Source organism: Salvelinus namaycush, chromosome 8 (genome assembly GCF_016432855.1).
Source record: "Salvelinus namaycush isolate Seneca chromosome 8, SaNama_1.0, whole genome shotgun sequence".
NCBI lineage: Eukaryota > Metazoa > Chordata > Actinopteri > Salmoniformes > Salmonidae > Salvelinus > Salvelinus namaycush.
The window spans coordinates 25,003,238-25,027,061 of record NC_052314.1 but is presented as its reverse complement, the minus strand read 5'-3'; the positions used below and the strand labels follow the sequence as shown (position 1 = coordinate 25,027,061).

Sequence of the window (23,824 nt, the reverse complement as noted above, 5' to 3'; positions counted from 1 at the left end):
CTATAAAAATGTAGTCTTTATTACAAGGAATGGTATTCTTCTTTTGGACATCTTCAGCATCTTACTGACATATCATCAGTAACCATATATGTCACTGAAAGGTAGTAGCATAATCATAATATAATTATTGCTCTCCTTATGTTCGAAATAAATGTTTGTAACCTGTGTCGCTTCCTCCACTGTCCCTGCCCCTTTACTGGGCTTGAACCAGCGGTCCTCTGATCGCAAACACACTTGATCGCCTTCCTTACAAACAGACCAGGGGTGCATTCAGCAGGATGCAATGTTTTGGAACGACTTCATCTGATAAGAAGATAGACAGATATATATATATATAGGTAAGAATGATAACATTCAATCAATCTATACAGTTGAAATCAGAAAGTATTCAGACCCCTTGACCTTTTCCACATTTTGTTATGTTACAGCCTTATTCTAAAATTGATTAAATAAAATGTTTTCCTCTTCAATCTACACACAATACCCCATAATGACAAAGCGAAAACAGGTTTTTACAAATGTATTAAATATAAAAAACATAAATACCTAATTTGCATAAGTATTCAGACCCTTTGCTAAGAGACTTGAAATTGAGCTCAGGTGCACCCTGTTTCCATTGATCATCCTTGAGATGTTTCTACAACTTGATTGGTCCACCTGGGGTGAATTACATTGATTGGACATGATTTGGAAAGGCACACACCTGTCTATATAAGGTCCCACAGTTGACAGTGCATGTCAGAGCGAAAACCAAGCCATGAGGTCGAAGGAATTGTCCGTGGAGCTCCGAGACAGGGTTGTGTCGAGACACAGATCTGGGGAAGGGTACCAAAACATTTCTGCAGCATAGAAGGTCCCCAAGAACACAGTGCGCTCCATCATTCCTAAATGGAAGAAGTTTTGAACCACCAAGACTCTTCCTAGAGCTGGCCGCCCGGCCAAACTGAGCAATGGTGGGAGAAGGGCCTGGATCAGGGAGGTGACCAAAAACCCGATGGTCACTCTGACAGAGCTCCAGAGTTCCTCTGTGGAGATGGGAGAACCTTCCAGAAGGACAACTATCTCTGCAGCACTCCACCAATCAGGCCTTTATGGTAGAGTGGCCAGACGGAAGCCACTCCTCAGTAAAAGACACATGACAGCTCGCTTGGTATTTGCCAAAAGGCACCTAAAGAACTTTCAGACCATGAGAAACAAGATTCTCTGGTCTGATGAAACCAAGATTGAACTCTTTGGCCTGAATGCCAAGTGTCACGTCTGGAGGAAACCTGGCACCATCCCTACGGTGAAGCATGGTGGTGGCAGCATCGACTGTGGGGATGTTTGTCAGCGGCAGTTACTGGGAGACTAGTCAGGATCGAGGGAAAGATGAACGGAGCAAAGTACAGAGAGATCCTTGATGAAAACCTGCTCCAGAGCAGGTTCACCTTCCAACAGGACAACGACCCTAAGCACACAGTCATGAAAACACAGGAGTCATTCCCGAAGAAGACTCAAGGCTGTAATCACTGCCAAAAGTTCTTCAACAAAGGTCTGAATACTTATGTAAATGTGATATTTTCATTTTTATTTTCAATACATTTGCAAAAAAATCTTAAACCCTGTTTTTCCTTTGTCATTATGGGATATTGTGTGTAGTTTGATGGTGATTAAACATTTTTTTAATCCATTTTTAGAATAAGGCTGTAACGTAACAAAATGTGGAAAAAGTCAAGGGGTCTGAATACTTTCCGAATGCACTGTATATAATTTTCAGATTTTAAATAAGCATAAATCCTTTAAATGAAATAAAAACTCAATTACACTCCTGACTGACTACTCCCACTGACAAAACTTTTATTGACGCTGATAACCGTTTTTGTCTGTCTCAGCTGGTGTTGCGTCATTTGGACTTCGGGGAATCTGCATGCAGCTATTTTCTTAGAAGGGGCTCTCAACTCCCACTAACAACTTTTACAGATGCTGATAACAGCTGACCGACATGTGACAGCACCATACCACCCCTCCTCAAATGGACAGGCTGAAAGGATGGTGCAAACCACCATGACGCACTGAAGAGGGTTGCAGCAGGGGACTGTCAGACACGCTTGGCCAGGTTCCTACTGGCCCAACACACAACCCCCAACTCAGCCACAGGGAAGAGCCCTGCATAGCTGCTGATGGGTCGTCGGCTGACAACTGCACTTGACTGCTTGCACCCTGATCTTCAAGAGGATATGCACCACAGACAAGAAGAGACAGGAATGAGGCACCAGAATACGTTCAGGCAGTTCCAACCATTGTTGTAGGATGAACCAGATGGATGCCTGCTGTGGTGGAGCAGGCCACAGGCCCGATGTCATGCAGAGTCTCCGGACACATAAGTACATTTTAGTATTTAATTGTAACTTAAAAATTGAATACAGGAATGCACCAGGTGTCGGCTACCTGAGGCCTGAGGACATTGCTCGTCCGTATATTTAAAAAATCTTAATTACATTCCTTACTTAGATTTTTGTGTACTGGTTATATGATGTGAAATTGTTAGATATTACTTGTTAGATATTGCTGCACTGGTGGAACTAGAAGCACAAGCATTTCGCTACACCCTCAATAACATCTGTTAAACATGTGTATGTGACCAATAAAATTTGATTTGATGGTCAGGTTCACAGGCACCATGTTGACCAGCTTTGAGGGCGCACTTCTGTGTCAGGGACCGAAACGATACTGCCCGTCCCAGCCGACTCACAGCTTCCTCTCGGAAGCACCACTGAATGACTACTGCTTCTGCCCTACCAGATTCACGAACTGCTGGAGCAGAGTCATGCTACTCTGGGAGGTCCTATGAAGGTTAGTAGCTCTAGCAGTGTTTCTCAGCGATCCCGCTGGGTCAGAGTTCACCCTAAGCATTTTGAGGACTAGGGTTGTCTAATCTGGGGGAAAGGAGTGTTATGTATAGAGTTACTTTCTGCCCAGCTACAAGCGGCTATGGGGGGGCATGGTTTTGGGGTCACAGTTGAGACTGTTCTGGAGTTCTTAGTAAAAACCAATAAACGTTAATCGGTCTTCAGCCATCCTTCCTACTTATTGAGAGATGTTATACCTCCTCTGTCTGTCTCTCTTTCTCTGAGCAGCCTCTCCACTGCCAAGCCTGCACTGCCTATAGTTGGCAGTGGTTATTATAAGAGTCAGTGACAGGGATGAAAATGAGGCTGCTCGACCAACAACTTGTGGTCTCGTAGTATCTTAGGATGCTTCTTAGATCATGGAATTTCTTTCCTTCTTAATGCGTTTGAGCCAATCAGTTGTGTTTTGACAAGGTAGGGGTGGTACAGAAGATAGCCCTATTTGGTAAAAGACCAAGTCCATATTATGGCAAGAATAGCTCAAATAAGCAAATAGAAATGACAGTCCATCATTACTTAAAGACATGAAGGTCAGTCAATCCAGAAAATGTCAAGAACTTTGAAAGTTTCTTCAAGTGCAATAGCAAAAACCATCAAGCGCTATGACTGTTGGTTAGAGCCTGTAAGTAAGCATTTCACTGTAAGGTGTTGTATTCGGCGCACATGACAAATAAACTTTGATTTGATTTGAAACTGGCTCTCATGAGGACCGCCACAGGAAAGGAAGACGCAGTTACCTCTGCTGCAGAGAATACGTTCATTAGAGTTCACTGCACCCCAGATTGCAGCACAAATAAATGCTTCACAGAGTTCAAGTAACAGACCCATCTCAACATATACTGTTCAGAGGAGACTGAATGAATCAAGGCTTCATGGTCGAATTTCTGCAAAAAAAACACTACTAAAGGACACCAATAAGAAGAGACTTGCTTGGGCCAAGAAACACAAGCAATGGACAATTGACCGGTCTGATGAGTCCAAATTTGAGATTTTTGGTTCCAACCGCAGTGTCTTTGTGGGATGCAGAGTAGGGGAACGGATGATCTCTGCATGTGTGGTTCCCACCGTGAAGTATGAAGGAGGAGGTGTGATGGTGCTTTGCTGGTGACACTGTCAGTGATTTATTTAGAATTCAAGGCACACTTAACCAGCATGGCTACCATAGAATTCTACAGCGATACGCCATCCCATCTGGTTAGCGTTTAGTGGGACTATCATTTGTTTTCAACAGGACAATGACCCAACACACCTCCAGGCTGTGTAAGGGCTATTTGACCAAGAAGGAGAGTGATGAAGTGCTGCATCAGATGACCTGACCTCCACAATCACCCGACCTCGACCCAATAGAGATGGTTTGGGATGAGTTGGACCACAGAGAGAAGGAAAAGCATTCCTTGTGAAGCTGGTTGAGAGAATACCAAGAGTGTGCAAAGCTGTCATCAAGGCAAAGGGTGGCTAATTTGAAGAATCTAAAATATATCACTTTTCTGGTTACAAAATGATTCCATATGTGTTATTTCATAGTTTTGTTGTTTTGTTGTTATTCTACAATGTAGAACACAGTGAAAATAAAGAAAAACCCTTAATGAATAGGTATCCAAACGTTTGACTATTACTGTATATTTGTATATTCTATTACTGTATAGCTCTTAGAGACTTACCCAGAAAGACTCACAGCTGTAATCACTGCCAAAGGTGATTCTAACATGTATTTACTCAGGTGTGTGATACTTATGTAAATTAGATTAGAATACATTTCTAAAAACATTCTTTCACTTTGCCAATACGGAGTACATATTCATAACTCTAAGTACAAAAATCTAAACAGATGACCAAAATGGCTCATGTTTAAAAACTAAGTGTAGATGGGTGAGAAATGTTGAATTCAGGCTGTAACACAACAAAATGTGGATTATGTGAAGGGGTATGAATACTTTCTGAAAGCACTGTATGTATATGGTAACCAGAGCTCCTGTCATAGCTCTTACTTTCCTATCATTGGAAAAATTCTATTTTACTTAACTTGGCAATGGAAACTTTACCTTATCATTTTAATAGCAATCCTTGAAGCATGGTAAACTAACAATGTTCACGCAGGCACACTTCACAACAGGAACATACAGCTCATTTGCGTTTCAGTTAACACCACACCTGTTTCTATATTGTATTATTGACTGTAAGTATAGAAAAGACTTCTCTTTTTTTATTGACAAAGACAAGCATTTATGGATCAAATACCCAGGTCTACAAGAACATTTAAAATAATCACCATATTCTTTATGCTAGGTATACTGTAATTACACTGGTAGATTTGAAGGAAAAGGAAGAAGAATATAAGAAAAACTGCCACAGTGGAAAATGGCCTCAGAACACTTCAGTAAAGGTGAGTATTGTTTCAGACACACAGTGGAACAGCAGTTTTAAACATTTTAAAATTAAAATACAAATAGGCTACCTGTGGTTCTGACAATCTATCAGTTCTAAACATTCAAGTTGATATGTGTAAAGGGTGAATAGTGCCTGTTTGAAAATTCAATGCTTAAATGCTAAATAATAATGTGAAAATTATAAATGTATTTTTATTTTCATATTGTGGCTCCTCCACAATATAATTTGGCCATGAAGGAGCTTTTCGGGGAGACCTTTGCGAGCAAGGACACAGGCAAGATGTTTGACAACACCATCAAATAGGAGGTGGCATCCTACAAGGCAGCAAGCGGAAGCAATGAGTGTAAATACCCTCACATTGCCATGATGGCAAGACACTACCTGGCTGTGCCTGGCACTTCAGTTCCTAGCGAGAGGGTGTTCTCCACGGCAGGGGACATTGTGACTGCAAAGAGGTCTACCCTCTCCCCAGACAATGTAGACATCCTCATCTTTTTGAAAAAGAATGTGAAGTTTTAAGCTCAGGTCTGCCTTGCTTTCTTTCTTTTTTAACTTTTTTTTGATGATGTGGACACAGGCTATTTTTTCATTCATTATTCTACCTACAGTAGAACCTCATGATCAACATGATGGGGAAGCAAAATTGGTCATGCTTCTTGTCCTACCAGATTCGCGAAGAGAAGGTTCTAGCTAGTGTATCCCGCTGTCCTTTGACTCTTGTTGAGTGTAGTTGTCCAGCTTATCAGGTCCCAGACTCCCATGACTGTTATGATTCTGTATTTACAAGTTAATTACAACAACAACAAAAAATTGTAGGTGCTCATAATATTTGAGGGTCCTTAATATTAAAAAGTTTGAAAACCCCTGGCTCAGAGGACGCTGGGCAGAATATTCTCTGTTGTCACTTTTATGAAATGGTGCCAATTTTGTACTATCACTAAGTAATAAGAAAGGTGAAATCTTATAGTAAGTTGTTTATTATTTGATTGTTACTACACTGCTCAAAAAAATAAAGGGAACACTTAAACAACACAATGTAACTCCAAGTCAATCACACTTCTGTGAAATCAAACTGTCCACTTAGGAAGCAACACTGATTGACAATAAATTTCACATGCTGTTGTGCAAATGGAATAGACAAAAGATGGAAATTATAGGCAATTAGCAAGACACCCCCAATAAAGGAGTGATTCTGCAGGTGGTGACCACAGACCACTTCTCAGTTCCTATGCTTCCTGGCTGATGTTTTGGTCACTTTTGAATGCTGGCGGTGCTTTCACTCTAGTGGTAGCATGAGACAGAGTCTACAACCCACACAAGTGGCTCAGGTAGTGCAGCTCATCCAGGATGGCACATCAATGCGAGCTGTGGCAAGAAGGTTTGCTGTGTCTGTCAGCGTAGTGTCCAGAGCATGGAGGCGCTACCAGGAGACAGGCCAGTACATCAGGAGACGTGGAGGAGGCCGTAGGAGGGCAACAACCCAGCAGCAGGACCGCTACCTCCGCCTTTGTGCAAGGAGGAGCACTGCCAGAGCCCTGCAAAATGACCTCCAGCAGGCCACAAATGTGCATGTGTCAGCATATGGTCTCACAAGGGCTCTGAGGATCTCATCTCGGTACCTAATGGCAGTCAGGCTACCTCTGGCGAGCACATGGAGGGCTGTGCGGCCCCACAAAGAAATGCCACCCCACACCATGACTGACCCACCGCCAAACCGGTCATGCTGGAGGATGTTGCAGGCAGCAGAACGTTCTCCACGGCGTCTCCAGACTCTGTCACGTCTGTCACATGTGCTCATGTGCTCAGTGTGAACCTGCTTTCATCTGTGAAGAGCACAGGGCGCCAGTGGCGAATTTGCCAATCTTGGTGTTCTCTGGCAAATGCCAAACGTCCTGCACGGTGTTGGGCTGTAAGCACAACCCCCACCTGTGGACGTCGGGCCCTCATACTACCCTCATGGAGTCTGTTTCTGACCGTTTGAGCAGACACATGCACATTTGTGGCCTGCTGGAGGTCATTTTGCAGGGCTCTGGCAGTCCTCCTCCTTGCACAAAGGCAGAGGTAGCGGTCCTGCTGCTAGGTTGTTGCCCTCCTACGGCCTCCTCCACGTCTCCTGATGTACTGGCCTGTCTCCTGGTAGCGCCTCCATGCTCTGGACACTACGCTGACAGTCACAGCAAACCTTCTTGCCACAGCTCGCATTGATGTGCCATCCTGGATGAGCTGCACTACCTGAGCCACTTGTGTGGGTTGTAGACTCCGTCTCATGCTACCACTAGAGTGAGAGCACCGCCAGCATTCAAAAGTGACCAAAACATCAGCCAGGAAGCATAGGAACTGAGAAGTGGTCTGTGGTCACCACCTGCAGAATCACTCCTTTATTGGGGGTGTCTTGCTAATTGCCTATAATTTCCACCTTTTGTCTATTCCATTTGCACAACAGCATGTGAAATTTATTGTCAATCAGTGTTGCTTCCTAAGTGGACAGTTTGATTTCACAGAAGTGTGATTGACTTGGAGTTACATTGTGTTGTTTAAGTGTTCCCTTTATTTTTTTGAGCAGTGTATATAAAAAAAAAAAATGCATTTACATAATTTCAAGCCTTATTCCCCCACGTTTGTTGAATAGGAAAAATAGATAATTTTTCATAATATTGGTGTGTACACCTCAGCAGTTTACAGTACTTTTTTTTTTAGCAGAGACCTTTCTAGAACTATGCAGCATTACTAGTTATTGTTTATAGCCCTCCCATGATAAATAATACATTTTGGGATTACATAGGTTACATTTTAGATTACATTTAACAGGTTTTAAGCAGTGTTTTTTCGAACTGGCACTGGTCACCTTACATAGATATGAAAACGAAAATACACCTATTTCACTTTTGCATGTAGAATCACCACCACCGTGCTGCGCATGGAGCCACTGTTTTGATCGCCAAAGTTTGTTTTATTTTTAGAACAAGCAGTGCACAGCCAGCTCATGGGTGCATCGGTGCCACAAGCACAGGGAAAATGCAACAAGCACAGATGCGACAAGTGAAAAAAATTATCTAACTGGGGATAGCTATCGGCATTCGAACTAGAAAACTAGCTTCCAGTAACGTTAGCTAGCTTGCCGGTAGCTAATGTCCACTAGCTAGCATCTAGTCCTCATCCAGCAGGGGAAACATAAAACAAATTGGGCACAGAGGCATGTTTTTTTTGTCCTACCAGATCCGCGAGACGGTTCTAGCGTATCCATCAGTCCTTCGACTGTTTATGGATGTGGACAAAGATATACATATTTGATGTGGTTGTCGGGTTTAGGTCCCAGGCTCCCAATGACTGTCATGATTATTTATTTACAAGTAAATTACAACTTGCTCTTTAGCGCCATCTGTTGAGTAGCCTACCTGATTGAGCCAAGTACCCCTGACTGCAGTGTGCAATTCGGGGCCAGGCTCAATCATTTTTTTGGTACATCTGAGCTTTGACAGTCACATTGAATACAAACACACACGTTTGTGCAACAAGATCGTAAGAAATATTATAAAAGTGGTACCAGCACATGAGTTGTAACACTTTTTGCTTCATGCTATATTTGAGACAAGCTACTGATATTGTTGCAGTGAACAGACTTGTTATGTCATGTAGTGTTAAAATTGTGTTGATAAATGTTATAACTTTGTAATTATATTATTTCATTAAGCATATATATACAGTTACTACCTATCCTGATTTATATTGCTATTTACTTTCCTCATGAGAGTGGAGACAGACTATACCATACAGACATACTGAATGTGCTTTGTACATTAAGTTATACCAGCTCCAGTAAAGAGATCAGAGACTCGGGTGACTTCTACGTCATCTTTACTAAACAACACAATTAACAATTGAAACAATTAACACAGCAGACAAAAATAAGGTTTGACCACTCCTCAAAAATGGCTTCACTCCTGCTCCTCAAAAGAGGCAGACAGTCATTTTCTTGTTGTCAACTGCCTCCACATAGAACATCTCATAATCTCTCTGTAACTGGAACGAGAACATGAATGGTTCCTTGAGGAGAATATTTTCCTCTTCATCCAGGCCATCATACAACCGTAGTTCTTTAAGGGTTGTAATGCAGTCTTCCCTGTCCATCCCAATTACACTAGGGAGGGAAATGGTGCCTTTAAATGTTTGGCGTTCGCACCACCTTGCTGCCTCTAGGGTGTCCCTTAGAAGAACATCTGCTTCCTTGAAGAAAAAGTAAGAATAAATATGCAGAGTAGTGTCTCATTGGGTGATCCAGGTCAAATTACACCCCACTTTCACAATACCACCATGCAAACAAAAGCCACTATTACTAAAAGGGGTTTTCAGTGATATCTATAACTACTCAACAAGTCATCACAACTATTATATATTGCCATGCATCAAGCCTTCAGCATTACACACAGTAAACTACATACCCAGTTCACAGCTCCCAGTTCGTCATGTTTTGTTTTCAGTATCGTCTAGAAAGAAAACAGATTGTGGTCATTAAGTAATGTAAGGGAACCTCTCGGGATGTGTGTACAAGAATGCACCTTACTTTAGCTAATAGCCTATACAGTACCTGATCCTGCAGAGCTGGATGCTGATGTGACATGCTGTGACTTCTTGGGGGGGGGGGGACATCTTCTACATCATCCTGAAATATATTGGAGAGGGGCGGGTTTATGTCTTTAAACATTGGTTTAAGAATATACCACTCATCATATGACACTTCCTACCTGTAGTGCGTTTTGTTTTCGCCACCTTTTTCGATCTTTCAACCTGTCTTCTTCAGACCTTAGTGAGTGAATGACATACATTACATACATTCAATATGAAAATATATTCAGGTCAGTCTGGCTACAGTGAAACAAGTGATTTTAAGGACACAAATGAAACGTTTTTATTATGTTCAAGACTTACGGCATGGGAAAGTTGGCACTACCATCGCCTAGTCGCCACTAGTGATGAGAATTTCATAATTTATACATACCTCAGTGAAATCACACTGTGCTTCCATTGCAATGTACAGAGCGTACTGTAAGTTAAGAAAGAGCAGGTTGTTAAGTTTGATAGTTATGATAACAATAATGATAATAGTAAATAATAATAATACCCCCCCCACCAGGAATATATTTCAAGATGTAGAAGACACATGTCACATCAGCATCCAGCTCTGCAGGAGTTTGATGTATGAATTGTGTATGTAGTGTAGAAACTGTAGGAAACAGGTCCTAAAAAGTGACAAAAATAATAAACAAGAAAAAGTATGAGCAATAACAAGTGTGCTTTGCTTGCTGCAAGCACAGAAATAATGATAACTTTTGTTACGCACGCCTCTGAGAAGAGGGAACGCAACACCCTGCTACAACTCAACTCCCCGTGAAGCGAAAGAGATATGGACTGTAGGTGCGAATAAGGATGACAAGTCAGAATTTACCGTTTACTAGGATTTATTTCCTTAAACGGTAATATGGGGAAAAGGGGCTGGACGGAACCAAAGCAAAGAAAGTAAATATCAAAGCTCCCCCTCTCCTATCTAACCTGCCTACCCACTACTTACCTAACTTAGCACCCTAACCAAAATACAGGGGGTGGTCCGCCCAGGTCTTACCTAGTGTGCCTAGACATTGAATATACTACGGGTATATGTATGCCCGCGGGACTCTTGCCTAAGCACTCCCTAAGTGTCTTCCCCTTCCCCCCTGGGAACAAATGAAACAGAATAATTAACAATTTCACAAACACTTTACAACAAAACTGAGTAAACTAACTCAGGCCACTAAAGAAGCTTTGACAAAGCAACAAACACAGAACATATCAAAGCTGCTACCAACAACAACTAACACCTTACATACCACACTTTCTGTTAAACAACCAACACTATATCACAATCTAATTCTCCAGCAAAAAAAAAAATCTCTCTCTCTCTCATCTTTCTCATGATCCCCCTTCTGAACAGAACACTGGCTTTTATATCTTCTGGTGGCAATGGTGATTAGAGTCAGCTGCTTCTTGACGAGGGGGCGGGGTCAGCTCCAATCATCAATTAGCCTGGGGTCGACCAATCAGCTGCTTGGGGAGTTACAGGAATTTCTCCTGAAACACACACACTCAAATACAAACCAGAACACAGAAACTGGGGAACGTAACACTTTTCATATATTATAACAGAAAGTATGACTAATATAATATACTGAATAGCCAGCATTTTACCATCAAAACAAACACCCCACAGTTGTTTGAGAAACCTTGCTTTGGTAGGCCCTGTGGTGTGAACAAGGTACAATTTTCAATAAAGGAATGACAATCAAATGGTAGAGTTCAGTGGAATCATTTGAAGGAATATCTAACCTGATCATCATCCACACCAAAAGTCCTCCAAGGTCCAGGGGACAAGATCTGAGCAATGTTTCTGTCAACACAGTGTATGTGTAAGTAAAGAAAAACTAGAATTCAACAGCTTTTTATGCTCCAGCATGCATAAGAGTTTTGAAGACCGCAGTCAGGTGCTTCTCGATAGAGCAGGTCCAGAAGACCTGGGTGTTCATCTGAACTCCCCCAGGGCAGTCATTTACTTTGTGCTGTGAAAGTCATATGATAAAATATTTTAGGAACAGTAAAATGTACACAAATTAACCATGCTTTTATGGACAATTTAAACATAATCCAATTATATATTATTCATTTTTCACCAGAAAAAGTCATGTTTTTTTACCAATCACAAGTGGAGTACCACCCCTAATGCCCTAATGGACGGGTCCCGACTACAATCAAATCAATATTTAATAATAAGGAGATATAACCCTGGCCTACAGACAAGACAAACATTTATTTTTGCGTATTTAGGAAAATTATTCACCTCATCTTCTATTAAACATAGAATTTACACCATGGGAATCTGGTATTCTACTTTACAGGTACAGTATATAAAGTATAATATATGTAAATTAGGCATAGTAATAATTAGACAATGGTGAATAACCATGACTGCATTTGTATTTACCTTCTTTATTTCTCTCTCCCCCATCACACAGGCAGACCTTCAACTTGTGCTGTTGGGGAAGGGCATTCTGGCAAAAACTTGGCAGGAAACACAATCCTGGGTGCGGAGGAGTTTGACACAACGAAGAGGACTGCCCAGTGTGTAAGCTGACAGACAGCTGTTGCTGGCAGACAGGCCACTGTGGTAGACACACCTGGCTGGTGGTGGAATAACTTGTTGGCGGTGACCTCAGCACAGGACAAGCAGGAAATTGCTCTTGCTGTGTCCCACATGCCTTCCTCCTTGTGCTTTCCTTGCACATACTGCACACAGACACAGTGGAGGAACACCTGAACCAGCTCCTTGAGCAGAGGGTATGGAGACACACCATGGTGCTCTTTACCAGAGGGAATTGGCTTGTGGACACGACATTAGAGCAGCACATTTCAAGTGAGGAAGGCATCCTTCAAAGGCTTGTAGAAAACTGTGAGAACAGGTAGCATATCATAGACAACAGAAACAGGGAGAATGTGACTCAGGTCACTGACTGTTGCAAAATATAGAGAGGATGGTAACACAGAGTGGTTGTTATCAAATTCACAATGATATGATTGTAAAGTTGCTGCAGAAGAGATAGGATGTGAAGAACTGAGGGATGCTGAGGCTAATGAAGATGAAGAAGAACAGAGCAACTGTGGGTGGTGAGTGTATATTGGGAATAGGTTTGGAATCTATGGGATGAATGTTTTCTGTGGGGGGTGGGTGTTAATCAATTAGTGAAATTCAATGCTCTATAAACAAATATTGTCATCTCTCCCCTTTGTCTGTCCATCTTTTTGTCTGCCTTATAGGAGGAGGTAAACATGATGTGGAGGTGAGGGCTGTGCTTCTGGGTGCGAACTGTGTTGGGAGGAGCATGGCAGGGAACACCATCCTGGGCAAGGTGTTTGATACTGAAAGACTGGCGCACAGTGTGAGACGACAGGGTGAAGTGGCTGGTAGACAGGTGGTCTTAGTTGATACGGCTGGCTGGAAGTGTGAGTTCACCACTGAATTTGATTCTGAGGACTCAGTGCGGAGTGTGGCCCTATGCTGCCCTGGACCCCATATGCTTCTCATTGTGATTCCTGTATTCTCCTCATTCACTGAATGGTGAATAAGACAGGTACCTACCTGACGTACCTGGGAGAAAAGGTTTGGAGTCATGCCATGGTGCTGTTAACCTGGGGAGACTGGCTGGGCAACACCACAATAGAGCAATACATATTCTCTATGGCATTAGTAAGTCTGATAGTGTGTAAGTGAGACCCTTTGGTCTCATCAAACACTATCACCATTTTCCACTCCAACACATCCCTACTATTGCTTCTTACCTTGGTCCTCTTTATGCTTTCTTTACTAGACGCTCCACTGCTTTCTGTACCATGATCCCTCTTCTTCCTATGTCTTTCCACTACCGGCCATTCCAGTCCTTGACCCTCATCCTCCCGCTCCATGTCATCAGAACTGACACTTTGTTCGCATTCAAGCACAGCTGTTGCTTCACCAACTTTTCCTCAATTTCATCCACACTACTCTGCCATTTTCCATTCCCCAAACTATGGATAAACTCTACACACTTCACCAATCAAGGAACCTCATGCGAACAACTTACACAACTCGACTCTTCTGCCCTGAAGAGCCATTCTTCTTCAGTGGGGTTTATCAGCGTTGGCATCCAACGTTATGGTGCATTACCGCCACCTACTGTACTGGAGTGCGGGCCAGAGACGGCGAGAAACGAAATCCTACCTGCCAGCTCCCGTTACTCTTAAAAAAGATAACAAAATATTTGAGACTATATCCAATGACGTTCTACTCAAAATACTCTTTAAACTACTTTCCTGTATCCCCTTCTCCTTCATATTAGATCTCAGTCTTTCCCTCTGATACAGCCCACACTGTAGCAATACATGCTCCACAGTCTCTGTTTCCTGGCAATACTCACACTTTCCTGTTGGATGATTTCCTATCACATGTAAGGTCTTATTCAACTGGCTGTATCCCACCCTTATTCTTGTAAAAATAGCCTCCTCTCTTCTGTCCCTTCCTGCTGTCCTCCCCTCCCCGACTTTCCTCTTTACTAGAAATAAATGCCTGCCCTTAGTATCTCTATTCCACTGCTACTGCCATCTCTGCACCATTACTGTCCATATCAGGCTTTTTGCCTCTGTCTTGCCCATTGAAACTACGACATCAACATCCCCACTTCTATGTGCTTGTTTAGCCAGTACATCAACTGCCTGCCTTGTTCCCCTCCACCCCAATATGGGCTGGGACCTTAGTAAATCTTATCTGTTTACCCATCTGTATCTAATCCTGCCATGTGGAAGACGCATTGTAAAAGTAGAGGCTTTTTGTATTAAAACGTGTCTAAGTGCAACATGCCTAGCTCTGCCCACTGGGGCGTGGCTTACGGAGTGGTCTTTTATATAAATGCTTGTCTCACAGTATTCCAACGGATTGAGTTATCTCGCAACACTTGCCTACAGTACATGTACATATCTACCTCAAATACTCCAGTATCCCTTCACATTGTACATTTGGTACTGGCACTGACCCTGTATATAGCTTCCTCTCTTATTTCTTGTGTTCTACATTTTGTATTAGTTATACTATTTTATATTGAATCCTGCACTGTTGGTTAGGGCTTGCAAGTTAAACATTTCACTGTATTTGTGACAAGTAAAACTTGAAACTGAAACGTGTATGTCCGTCCACAAGAGGGGGCCATACATATCATAAACTCCATTGGTCGTGACGTCAATTTCCACGGGCCGGAAGTTCAAATTGTAGTTGTTCGCCTCACTGCCACTGGGTGACACAGGCACACATCAATATTTCGTCTGATAACCAAAGTAAACGAATCCACACATTGCTACAACAGCAGTAGACTTTTGGAGTGAGTATATGTGGTGTTATTATGTTGGGATTTATGTTAGTAAATGTGTTTTTATCGAATCTACATGTGAATAAGCGGGTATACTCAACGGTGCGTCCGACAGCTTGGGGTCCTGTTTTATGATGGGCGATTGCCAAGTCGAAGCGCTAATCATGTATGTTTACAAATACTTTCGACTGGAGAGTCGATCTTCATGTATTCAGCAAACGGATTATTATTATGCTGTAGTCGACTTGACACAACTCAGTATTCCCCTCACTCGTTGTTTTGCTGCCATCAGAAGGTTGGTGCGGTTTTGGGCAAGTGTGTGTGATTACGGCCCGCAATTCGGGGCGTTCCTGCATGTGGGAATTCCTGCATCTGTATGAACGCCCCCCCCCCTCTCGAGCATCCCATTGGTTTCTGCATGAACGCCTCCTCTTCTGTCCCTTCCTGCTCTCCTCCCCGACTTTCCTCTTCACTGGAAATAAATGCCTGCCCTTGGTCACTCTATTCCACTGCTCCTGCCATCTCTGCACCATCACTGTCCATATCAGGCTTTTTGCCTCTGTCTTGCCCATTGCGACTACGACATCAACATCCCCACTTCTATGTGCTTGTTTAGCCAGTACATCAACAGCCTTGTTCCCCTCTACCCCCCACAAGCACGACATCTTCATGCTTGTGACAATTTTGAATTTAGATGGAAAGCACAATAAAAAGTATTATCAGAGTTTTTGCACCACTCTGTGTTCCGGAGTCCTTAACTAGCTAGCGGGAGTGACACCGTTTGACAGTGTCCTTCGTTCCCGCCTGACCTCACCGTTGTTAACAGAACTGCCGGAAAACAGGCGAGGCTGAAAGACACTGTCTACCGGTGTCGCCCCCGCTAGCTACTCAGGTTAGTGATGGGCATTCTGGCTCTTTTCAGTGAACCGGCTCTTTCGGCTCAGTTTACCAAAAAGTGAAATGTCAAACAGTTTGCGATAGTTTGACTATGATTGGTGTTAAAACAATTCTAATTAAATTATTAAATGAAATCATACTCTACCTTAACCACAATGTATTTAAAAATGATTTGGTTTGTTATGAAAAATAATGCTATTAATAGCTATTAAACATTTGCATTTAAAGTATAACTTTTTAATGTATATAAACAAAGTGCATATAAATCTAACCATTCAAAACTAATACAATCTGAACAGCATAATAGAATATTGCACCATATCAAAGAAAAATAAATAACAATTTGCAAAACTGCAGCATCCCACAAATTGAAATAAATGTAAAAAATAAGGATGCTATTACACATGTTCATTTAAAGTATAACTTTTTTAATGTATATAAACAAAGTGCATATAAATGTAACAATTCAAAACGAATACAATCTGAACAACATAATAGAATATTGCACCATATCGAAGAAAAATAATTAACAATGTGCAAAACTGCAGCATCCCACTTAAAACATTAAGCTGGTCCCTCTTTTCTCTCTCTTATTTATTGCCATGTTAAAAACAACAGCACACAGCAATGCTGACCATATTTTGCTTTTATGAGAGATTTGCATTCAGAAATGCAAGCTGCCTCACTTTCGAAGGGCTGATGCGGTTTCTTCTCTCAGTAATTATTTGTCCCGTTTTCGACAAGACCCTCTCAGAGGGAACGGATGTGGCCACTGCAGAGTCTCCCTGTCATGGCTTTAGTAAGTCGTGGGTAGACAGAGGCCTTGTTCTTCCACCAGCTAAGGATCTGTAGATCTTTGGAGGGGCTCCTCCAAATAGGATCGGACCTCCATTATGGCATCTGCTGAGGGATTCCTTCGTGCTGCATCCCCAGTTGCTCTCTCGTCAAACAGCATCCATTCGTTCTTTGAAAGAGTTAATTATATTCATTTAAATCTTTTGATTATTCATATCTTCTTTTTTTTAATACTTTTATATTTTAGGCTCTTCTGATATGCGAGCCGGCTCCCAACGTTCACCTACAAGAGCCGACTCGTTCGCGAACGACCCATCACTAACTCCGGTACACAGCATGCGGGGGCGACACCGTGTGTTAGCTTACTAGCTAGCTTTCTTTTTACGGGAGGCCTAGTACTAACTAGCTGGCGCATAACGTTAAGTGTCCTTCGCTCCCGCCTGCCGAACACCTGCCCTCGCTGTTGTTAACAGAACTGCGGGAAAACAACCGGCCTCAGCAGGCAGGGGCGAAGGACATTGTCTACCGTTGTCGCCCTCACCTCATCTGTAGTGTTTATCGGCGGTTGGCATCCAACGTTATGGTACCTGGTGCGCCCCCACCTCCCGTCTGTCCTAGCTTAAAAATGGACCAAAAGTAGTATAAAGAGGTGTTCCCGCAGATGCAGGCCGCAATTGCTTTGAGTGTGTACGCGCAGGCGCCTGACGGTTCCGTGGTTCACATACTTAATTCTTGATTTCACATACTTAATTCTTGATTCGCCATCTCAATCTGCTCTTTGGTTTTAGATTTGCACAGCCTATTCCCTGAACTGACACGATGGTGAGTGAAGAGTGATTATTTTTTGCGTTCACACTGTTTTAAGTTTGATTTAGTTATTGTCATCTTTTAATCATTACTGGATATCAATGCAATGTGCTACTTGAGTGTCTTCCTGTCTGTCTTTCTCACAGCATGGACGGGTAAAGCTGAAGTCCACAGCCCAGCAGGAGGAAGAGAAGAGAAAAGAGAGAGAGAAGAAACTCAAGATTTATGTGGCATCACGAGATGCCATCTTTACTAAGGTCTGTTTGACATAGACATATTCAGTTAAAATCGGAAGAGAAACCAATAGGTTTAACTATGGCTATGGTTTAAGCCTGGTAATGCCCTGATTATGCAGTTGCTTAGATGGGATGACAGCGCTGTGCAGTATCTTTGAAGATCACATTTCATCACTTCCCTTTTCCTTTTCTCTTGCTGGTTTTAGAGGATGGAGGGTGTGTTGGATGATGAGGCCCTTCAGTTGACCCAGCAGCTGCTATCCTCCAATCCTGATTTTGCCACTCTCTGGAACTACAGGAGAGAGATCCTGTTGCACCTGGAGACTGTACGGTGAGGACACTACAACTCTTATAATGCATTTTTGCCCATGGTGGCACAGCTGAGTCTCTTGTAGCTATTATTATCTGAAAGTACCAATACTAGTTCATTATGTAAGTGCATCATACTCATACATGTCTTATCCTTTTCTCTGTATCAGTGAGGAGGATGACGTGCAGAAGATGTATGAGGCTGAGTTGTTGTTTCTGGAGTCGTGTCTGAAGGTGAACCCCAAGTCGTATGGCAGCTGGCACCACCGAGGCTGGGTTTCAGCCCGCCTGCCCAGACCTGACTGGGCCAGAGAACTGGGCCTGTGTGACCGCTGCCTCAGTCTGGATGACCGCAACTGTGAGTTAGAGGGTAGGAGGATGATAGTGAGGGAGGAGAGGAGTTGGGGAGGGACTGCAGTTTTGAAGGAGGATGGGTGGAGAGGTGGATGAGAGGGAGCTTGATAGGGACAAGAGATAGAAATTAATGTGGCAGAGGATCAAAATATGTTTTGACGTCCTGGTCTCTCCATTCATACTTTTTTTTTTTTCATATTCAATTTCCCCTCATCTTTCTCAGTTCACTGCTGGGACTATCGCCGGATGGTGGTGAAGATGTCTGGTGTGCCTGTGGACCAGGAGCTGCAGTTCACTGACCGTCTCATCGGCTCCAACTTCTCCAATTACTCCAGCTGGCACTACCGGAGCACCCTCCTTCCCCTACTCCACCCTGAGTCCCCCGACCCCCCCTCGCCCTGCCACCAGCCCTCCCACTCCTCCCCTCCACCCTCCCCTCAGACACACTCTCATCGTGTCTGTGAGGAACAGCTGCTCAAAGGTATGGACAACACCATGGCCAGGCAGAGTTACAAACATATGTAGATATATTGTCAGTGGAATACAGTTGTGTAATACTTTAAACAGGCAGACAGAGGGCACTGTCACTAGGAATACCATGGGTTGGATGGAAGGCAGAATATTGAGTTGATGTGTGCTGGTGGTCTGTGTTATCATCATACATTACTAAACCCTTTTGTTTTTATTTTCAGAGTATGAGCTGGTACAGAATGCCTTCTTCACTGACCCCAATGACCAGAGTGCCTGGTTCTACTACAGGTGGTTGCTAGGCAGAGGTGCGTGTATAATTTTGTATTTTCTATATAAATTGTCTTTATTATCTTCCAGCTGTGAGCTCTGTTTCTCTGCCTTTCTCAGCGGAGCGAGAGGAGATGATAAGCTGTGTGTTTGTCAGCCGTGAGGAGGAGAGAGTCGCTGTGGCCTTCTCCAGACCTGTCAACGTGAGTACTCCAACGTATACCCTCACGTGTATGTCCTCTGCTTCTTCTACAGTTAAACTCCATTCCTCCCTGACTCTCTCCTTTCAGGCTTCATCTAGTGGTCTGATGCTGGTGTTGGATGGTCAGCCCCAGCGTGTGGAATGGAGGAGTGTCCATCCTCACTTCAGACACAGCCCTGTCTGGGTATCCTTTCCTTCATGGTCATGGGTAAAATGTGAATGATGGGGCAAAATGTTGATTTCTGCCAAAAGGCATACCCAACCATAATTATGTAGTCACTTTTGAGGACACAAGCTCAAGTACATAGTACAAATCATATGGCTTTTTTTCCTATTTAACAAAAGTGGACCAGTAGGGTTTGAAATGACTGAAATGCTTACTAAATATAGTAACACTCAAATTATATTACAATCACATTTCTTACAACTAAAATAAATATGATAATACTTAGTGACAGTACAATATTGGCACAATTTCATTTAACTGATCACACAATTTTCTAAACGTCCACCGAGCAGTGTAGACACCATTCAAATGTGTGCAGATTCGTTACAACGTCAGCTTTAAGCACAACGTGATTTAGTCTGTCTTTGAGCAAGAGAAAGTGGTTTTTCTACAATTCTATGAAATTATTTAGTGTTTTTTCATGTTGTGAGCTCTAAATCCAGCTGAGAACATCACAGTGAGATGAAACCACAACGGCTGCACTTGCTAGACTGTCACCGTTCATGTGCTGTCTCACTTGCTAGACTGTCACCGTTCATGTGCTGTCTCACTTGCTAGACTGTCACCGTTCATGTGCTGTCTCACTTGCTAGACTGTCACCGTTCATGTGCTGTCTCACTTGCTCAGAGGAAGAGAACATTTATTTGTCTGAATAGGCCAGAAAATGGGACGCATCACTCCCTATGCAAATGTGGGGTGTGCAAACTGACATTCAAGTCAGCTCTGCTGAGAGAGTGGAAACGGAGAGCAGACAGATGGGGCTTTTTGGCCCTATATGGGACCCTACAACGTTCACAAGCGCTTTGTACACACATGTCAGACGGAACCAGTCCAGAACAGCTCAAAGTCCCCCATAAGGGAGACTTTTAACATCTAAGAGGCTAAAGACATTACTCTGTTCTAGGCATGTGGTAATGCACATTACCTTTGTGCTGCTCAGTGCTCACTGTTGCTTTTTCATTCCTTTCTCATCCCTGTGTTGTAGTCTACAGTAGGTTTCATCATTCTTAACATGTCTCTTTTTGATAAGAGCTCTCCATATCTGTTACTGAAACACAGGTAGAGAAAGAAACCAATGAACCTTTACAGACATAGAGAATTACTTTATCTCTGCAGAGCGTTGGGCCAGTAACCAAACGATGGCTAGTTCGAATACCCGAGCTGACAATGTGAAAAATCTGTCTTGTGCCCTTGACCAAGGCACTTAACCCTAATTTGCTCCACGGACTCGCTACTACTATGGCTGACCCTGTAAAATAAAAAATGTCACTGCACCTATCCGGTGAATGTGACAATAAAACTAGTGTTATTATTGTATTTTTTTACACACTACCATACAATGATCTATGTTGAACCTGTCTTCGAGATGGGCAATGCTCAACAGGTATTTGCAACATATAACATTATACATTCGATCACTTTAACAAACACAAGCATCCACACTTACTCTATTTGATTGTGGACCTTAACATGGTGTCAGATCTGTGAGCTTCCTCCTGGCACTATCAGTGACATCATTAATGAACACAACCTGACCGTGCACTGGACTGAGAAACACACTCACAGAGACTGTGCTCTGTACACAGGTGAAATAATGTTTATATGATAATGCACCTTCTGTGTGACTGAGTACATGCTCTTGTCTTTTTTTGTGTCAACATGTCTGCGATGGGTATATAATGTTTAAGACTTCAGTCCTTGCTCTCTGCTGCCCTCTAGCCTCACCTCACAGTATTGCATCCATCTTTCATAGGTCGGTCTGAGAGTTGGTGCAGGGATTCTGCCACTGACCAGGAGCTCTTCAGGTACTGTGTGTGTACGTGCGTGCGTGGTGTGAATAGCAGAGTTTTAGAAGGCTCTCTGGTTGGCATATCAGACTTTCTGTTTACTGAATGGGAAAAAAATACCTCAGCATCTTTTTTGTCTCTGGTAGGAGTGAGCTGTCTGTGGAAAAGACCTCTGTGTTGCAGTCTGAACTACAGTCCTGCAACCAACTTCTGGAGCTGGAGCCTCAGAACAAGTGTAAGTACACACTTTGAGTGTAGTGTGTATGTTGGGGTTTGATATTTATCTATCACTATTGGAAACATCACAAAATGTATGACAATTGTAATTTCTCACTTTCTCAGGGTGCTTGCTGACCATCATTCTGCTTATGAGGGCACTAGATCCCCTAGGTTACGAGCGAGAGACCCTTTCTCACTTCCAGACTCTTAAAGTTAGTGCTTTACAGGGCTATTACATAGTGGTGTACACTAATACATAATAGATGTGTTTTCTATCACTGCTCTGTCTTTCTCACACAGGAGGTGGACTCCATGCGCTCTGCGTATTACGGTGACCTGTGCAGTAAGTTCATGATCGAGAACACCATTCTCAAGATGGAGTACGCTGAGGTCCGGGTCTTCAGTCTCTCTGACAAGGTTAGTGCTGTCTGTTCCTGTCTGTATCTGTCTATCCTTGTCCATCCAGAGTTTGACTCCCCATTCTCTTCTTTGTGGCTGTAAGTCCACCTAATGTCTTTCAACCTCACCTCTACAGAACCTGACCATGTTATGTCACCTGGACCAGCTGCTATTGGTCACTCATATCAATCTATCATGCAATCAGCTGCTTAGGCTGCCTCCTCAGTTTGCCATGCTGCAGTGCCTCGAGGTATAGTACTTAAAAAAACATTTGATGTTATGCTCAAATTAATATTTATTAATGTGCTGTACTGTAGTTTTTGTATTTAATATTTTGATGTTTGTCTAACAATATGGCCTTCCATTTCCCAGGTATTGGAGGCTGATGACAACGCAATTGATAATTTGGATGGACTGTACTATCTCCCCAAGTTGCAAGAAGTGTCCTTGAAGAACAACCGTATCCTTGCCTTTCTCTTTTGATCAGTTTCAATGTGGTAATACATTAAGGTTTTCTAATACTGTTAGAGATGTTGTAATTTTCTTTGACCGTAATATGCAGAAATATCCAAACTCTCTGACCTTCAACTCCTGACTTCCTGCCCAAAGCTGACCTGCCTTGATCTCCGTGGCAACCCTGTCACCCAGATTGCCAACATTCAATCTGAGTTAACTGAGCTATTGCCCTCAGTCACTGACCTCCTGATCTGATTGGACAAACAGCAGGGCTCATTCTAAGTTTCCCTTAGACACAGATTTAGGATCAGCTTATCACCCCCAAACCATAACCATTCTAGGGGGGAAATGGAAAAATTGACATTAGATTAGTGTCTAGGGGCAACTTCCCCATATTCCCGGTGTACTACCATCAGCAGCATTTGTTTGTGTGTCCATGTTTGTGGGCATGCATGTATGTGAGAAGCAGAGGGGTGTTTAAGTGTTTTGTCTCCTTTCCACTATGTATTCCTCTTGTGTGGTGATATTGATTCACAGTGACCCTCCACTCATTTTAATGCCTGATAACATTGGACCTTCTATCAGAGACTTCACTAAGACATTCTCACAAACGTGTGTGTTTATGTGTATGTACAGTTTGTGCGTGTGTGCTCGCTCTATCTCTCATACAGTTCAAGACACCAAACTGCATGCCGATTCACTGATAGAGGGTAATATTACTAACTATGTGTATGAGTGAGCATGGTGAACATGTGGCTTTTAGTAAGCACTGAAACAGCATCTGTATGGTGGTTGCAGTAGGACATTGATCAGAAGAATATTGCAAAATGCTTATCTGTGGTTGTATTTTTGAAACAGTTGTGCAAAAAAGTTTATGAAATGAATCTATACTGTTAAACAACTGTAAATGACTATTCCACCAATAAAACAGCACATGCGGTGTCACTGCCTCCCAGAGAGTCTCCTGTGTGTTTCTGTGGTGTGCTGAGGGAGGTTCAGTCAGAACTCAGATTTTCCTTCTGTTGGTTGGCTCAACCGTAACCACACATTACTTGTCCCCCATGGTGGAATCTGGTTGGGGACTGTGGATCTGTCTCTGTTTGTTCGTACGTTAGTCACATGCGATATCTGACAGCACTGGCTCGATTTTGATGAAACTTGGGTGAATGATGCGTCTTGCCATAGTGTTCCGGTGTTTACAAAATT

The 23,824-nt window shown here is 42.8% G+C and overlaps 1 protein-coding gene and 2 long non-coding RNA genes across 6 annotated transcripts; 2 read left to right on the top strand and 1 right to left on the bottom strand.

Annotated features, from left to right (window-relative positions):
- The first annotated feature begins 1,729 nt into the window (after positions 1-1,729).
- On the top strand, positions 1,730-14,933 carry LOC120052541. 4 transcript variants are annotated; one of them, XR_005477385.1, is made up of 4 exons: positions 1,730-2,363; positions 2,647-2,832; positions 12,317-12,965; positions 13,116-14,933. It is a non-coding gene; the product is annotated as an uncharacterized LOC120052541 (long non-coding RNA). The 4 variants fall into 4 exon arrangements; XR_005477386.1 differs by lacking the exons at positions 12,317-12,965; positions 13,116-14,933 and adding exons at positions 5,175-5,271; positions 5,514-6,146; XR_005477384.1 differs by having other exon boundaries at positions 12,317-14,933.
- Positions 11,326-15,497, bottom strand: LOC120052542. The gene is made up of 3 exons (XR_005477388.1): positions 12,286-15,497; positions 11,634-11,863; positions 11,326-11,378 (listed from the first exon to the last, which is right to left on the bottom strand). It is a non-coding gene; the product is annotated as an uncharacterized LOC120052542 (long non-coding RNA).
- rabggta (Rab geranylgeranyltransferase subunit alpha) lies at positions 15,081-23,573 on the top strand. The gene is made up of 17 exons (XM_038999513.1): positions 15,081-15,205; positions 17,674-17,707; positions 17,839-17,949; positions 18,135-18,259; positions 18,408-18,595; positions 18,815-19,072; positions 19,284-19,367; positions 19,450-19,532; positions 19,620-19,715; positions 21,238-21,343; positions 21,511-21,562; positions 21,691-21,779; positions 21,887-21,975; positions 22,064-22,180; positions 22,299-22,412; positions 22,535-22,622; positions 22,725-23,573. The coding sequence occupies exons 2-17, from the start codon at positions 17,705-17,707 to the stop codon at positions 22,871-22,873; spliced, it is 1,752 nt and encodes a 583-aa protein (XP_038855441.1). The 5' UTR covers positions 15,081-15,205; positions 17,674-17,704; the 3' UTR covers positions 22,874-23,573.
- Positions 23,574-23,824: the final 251 nt, after the last annotated feature.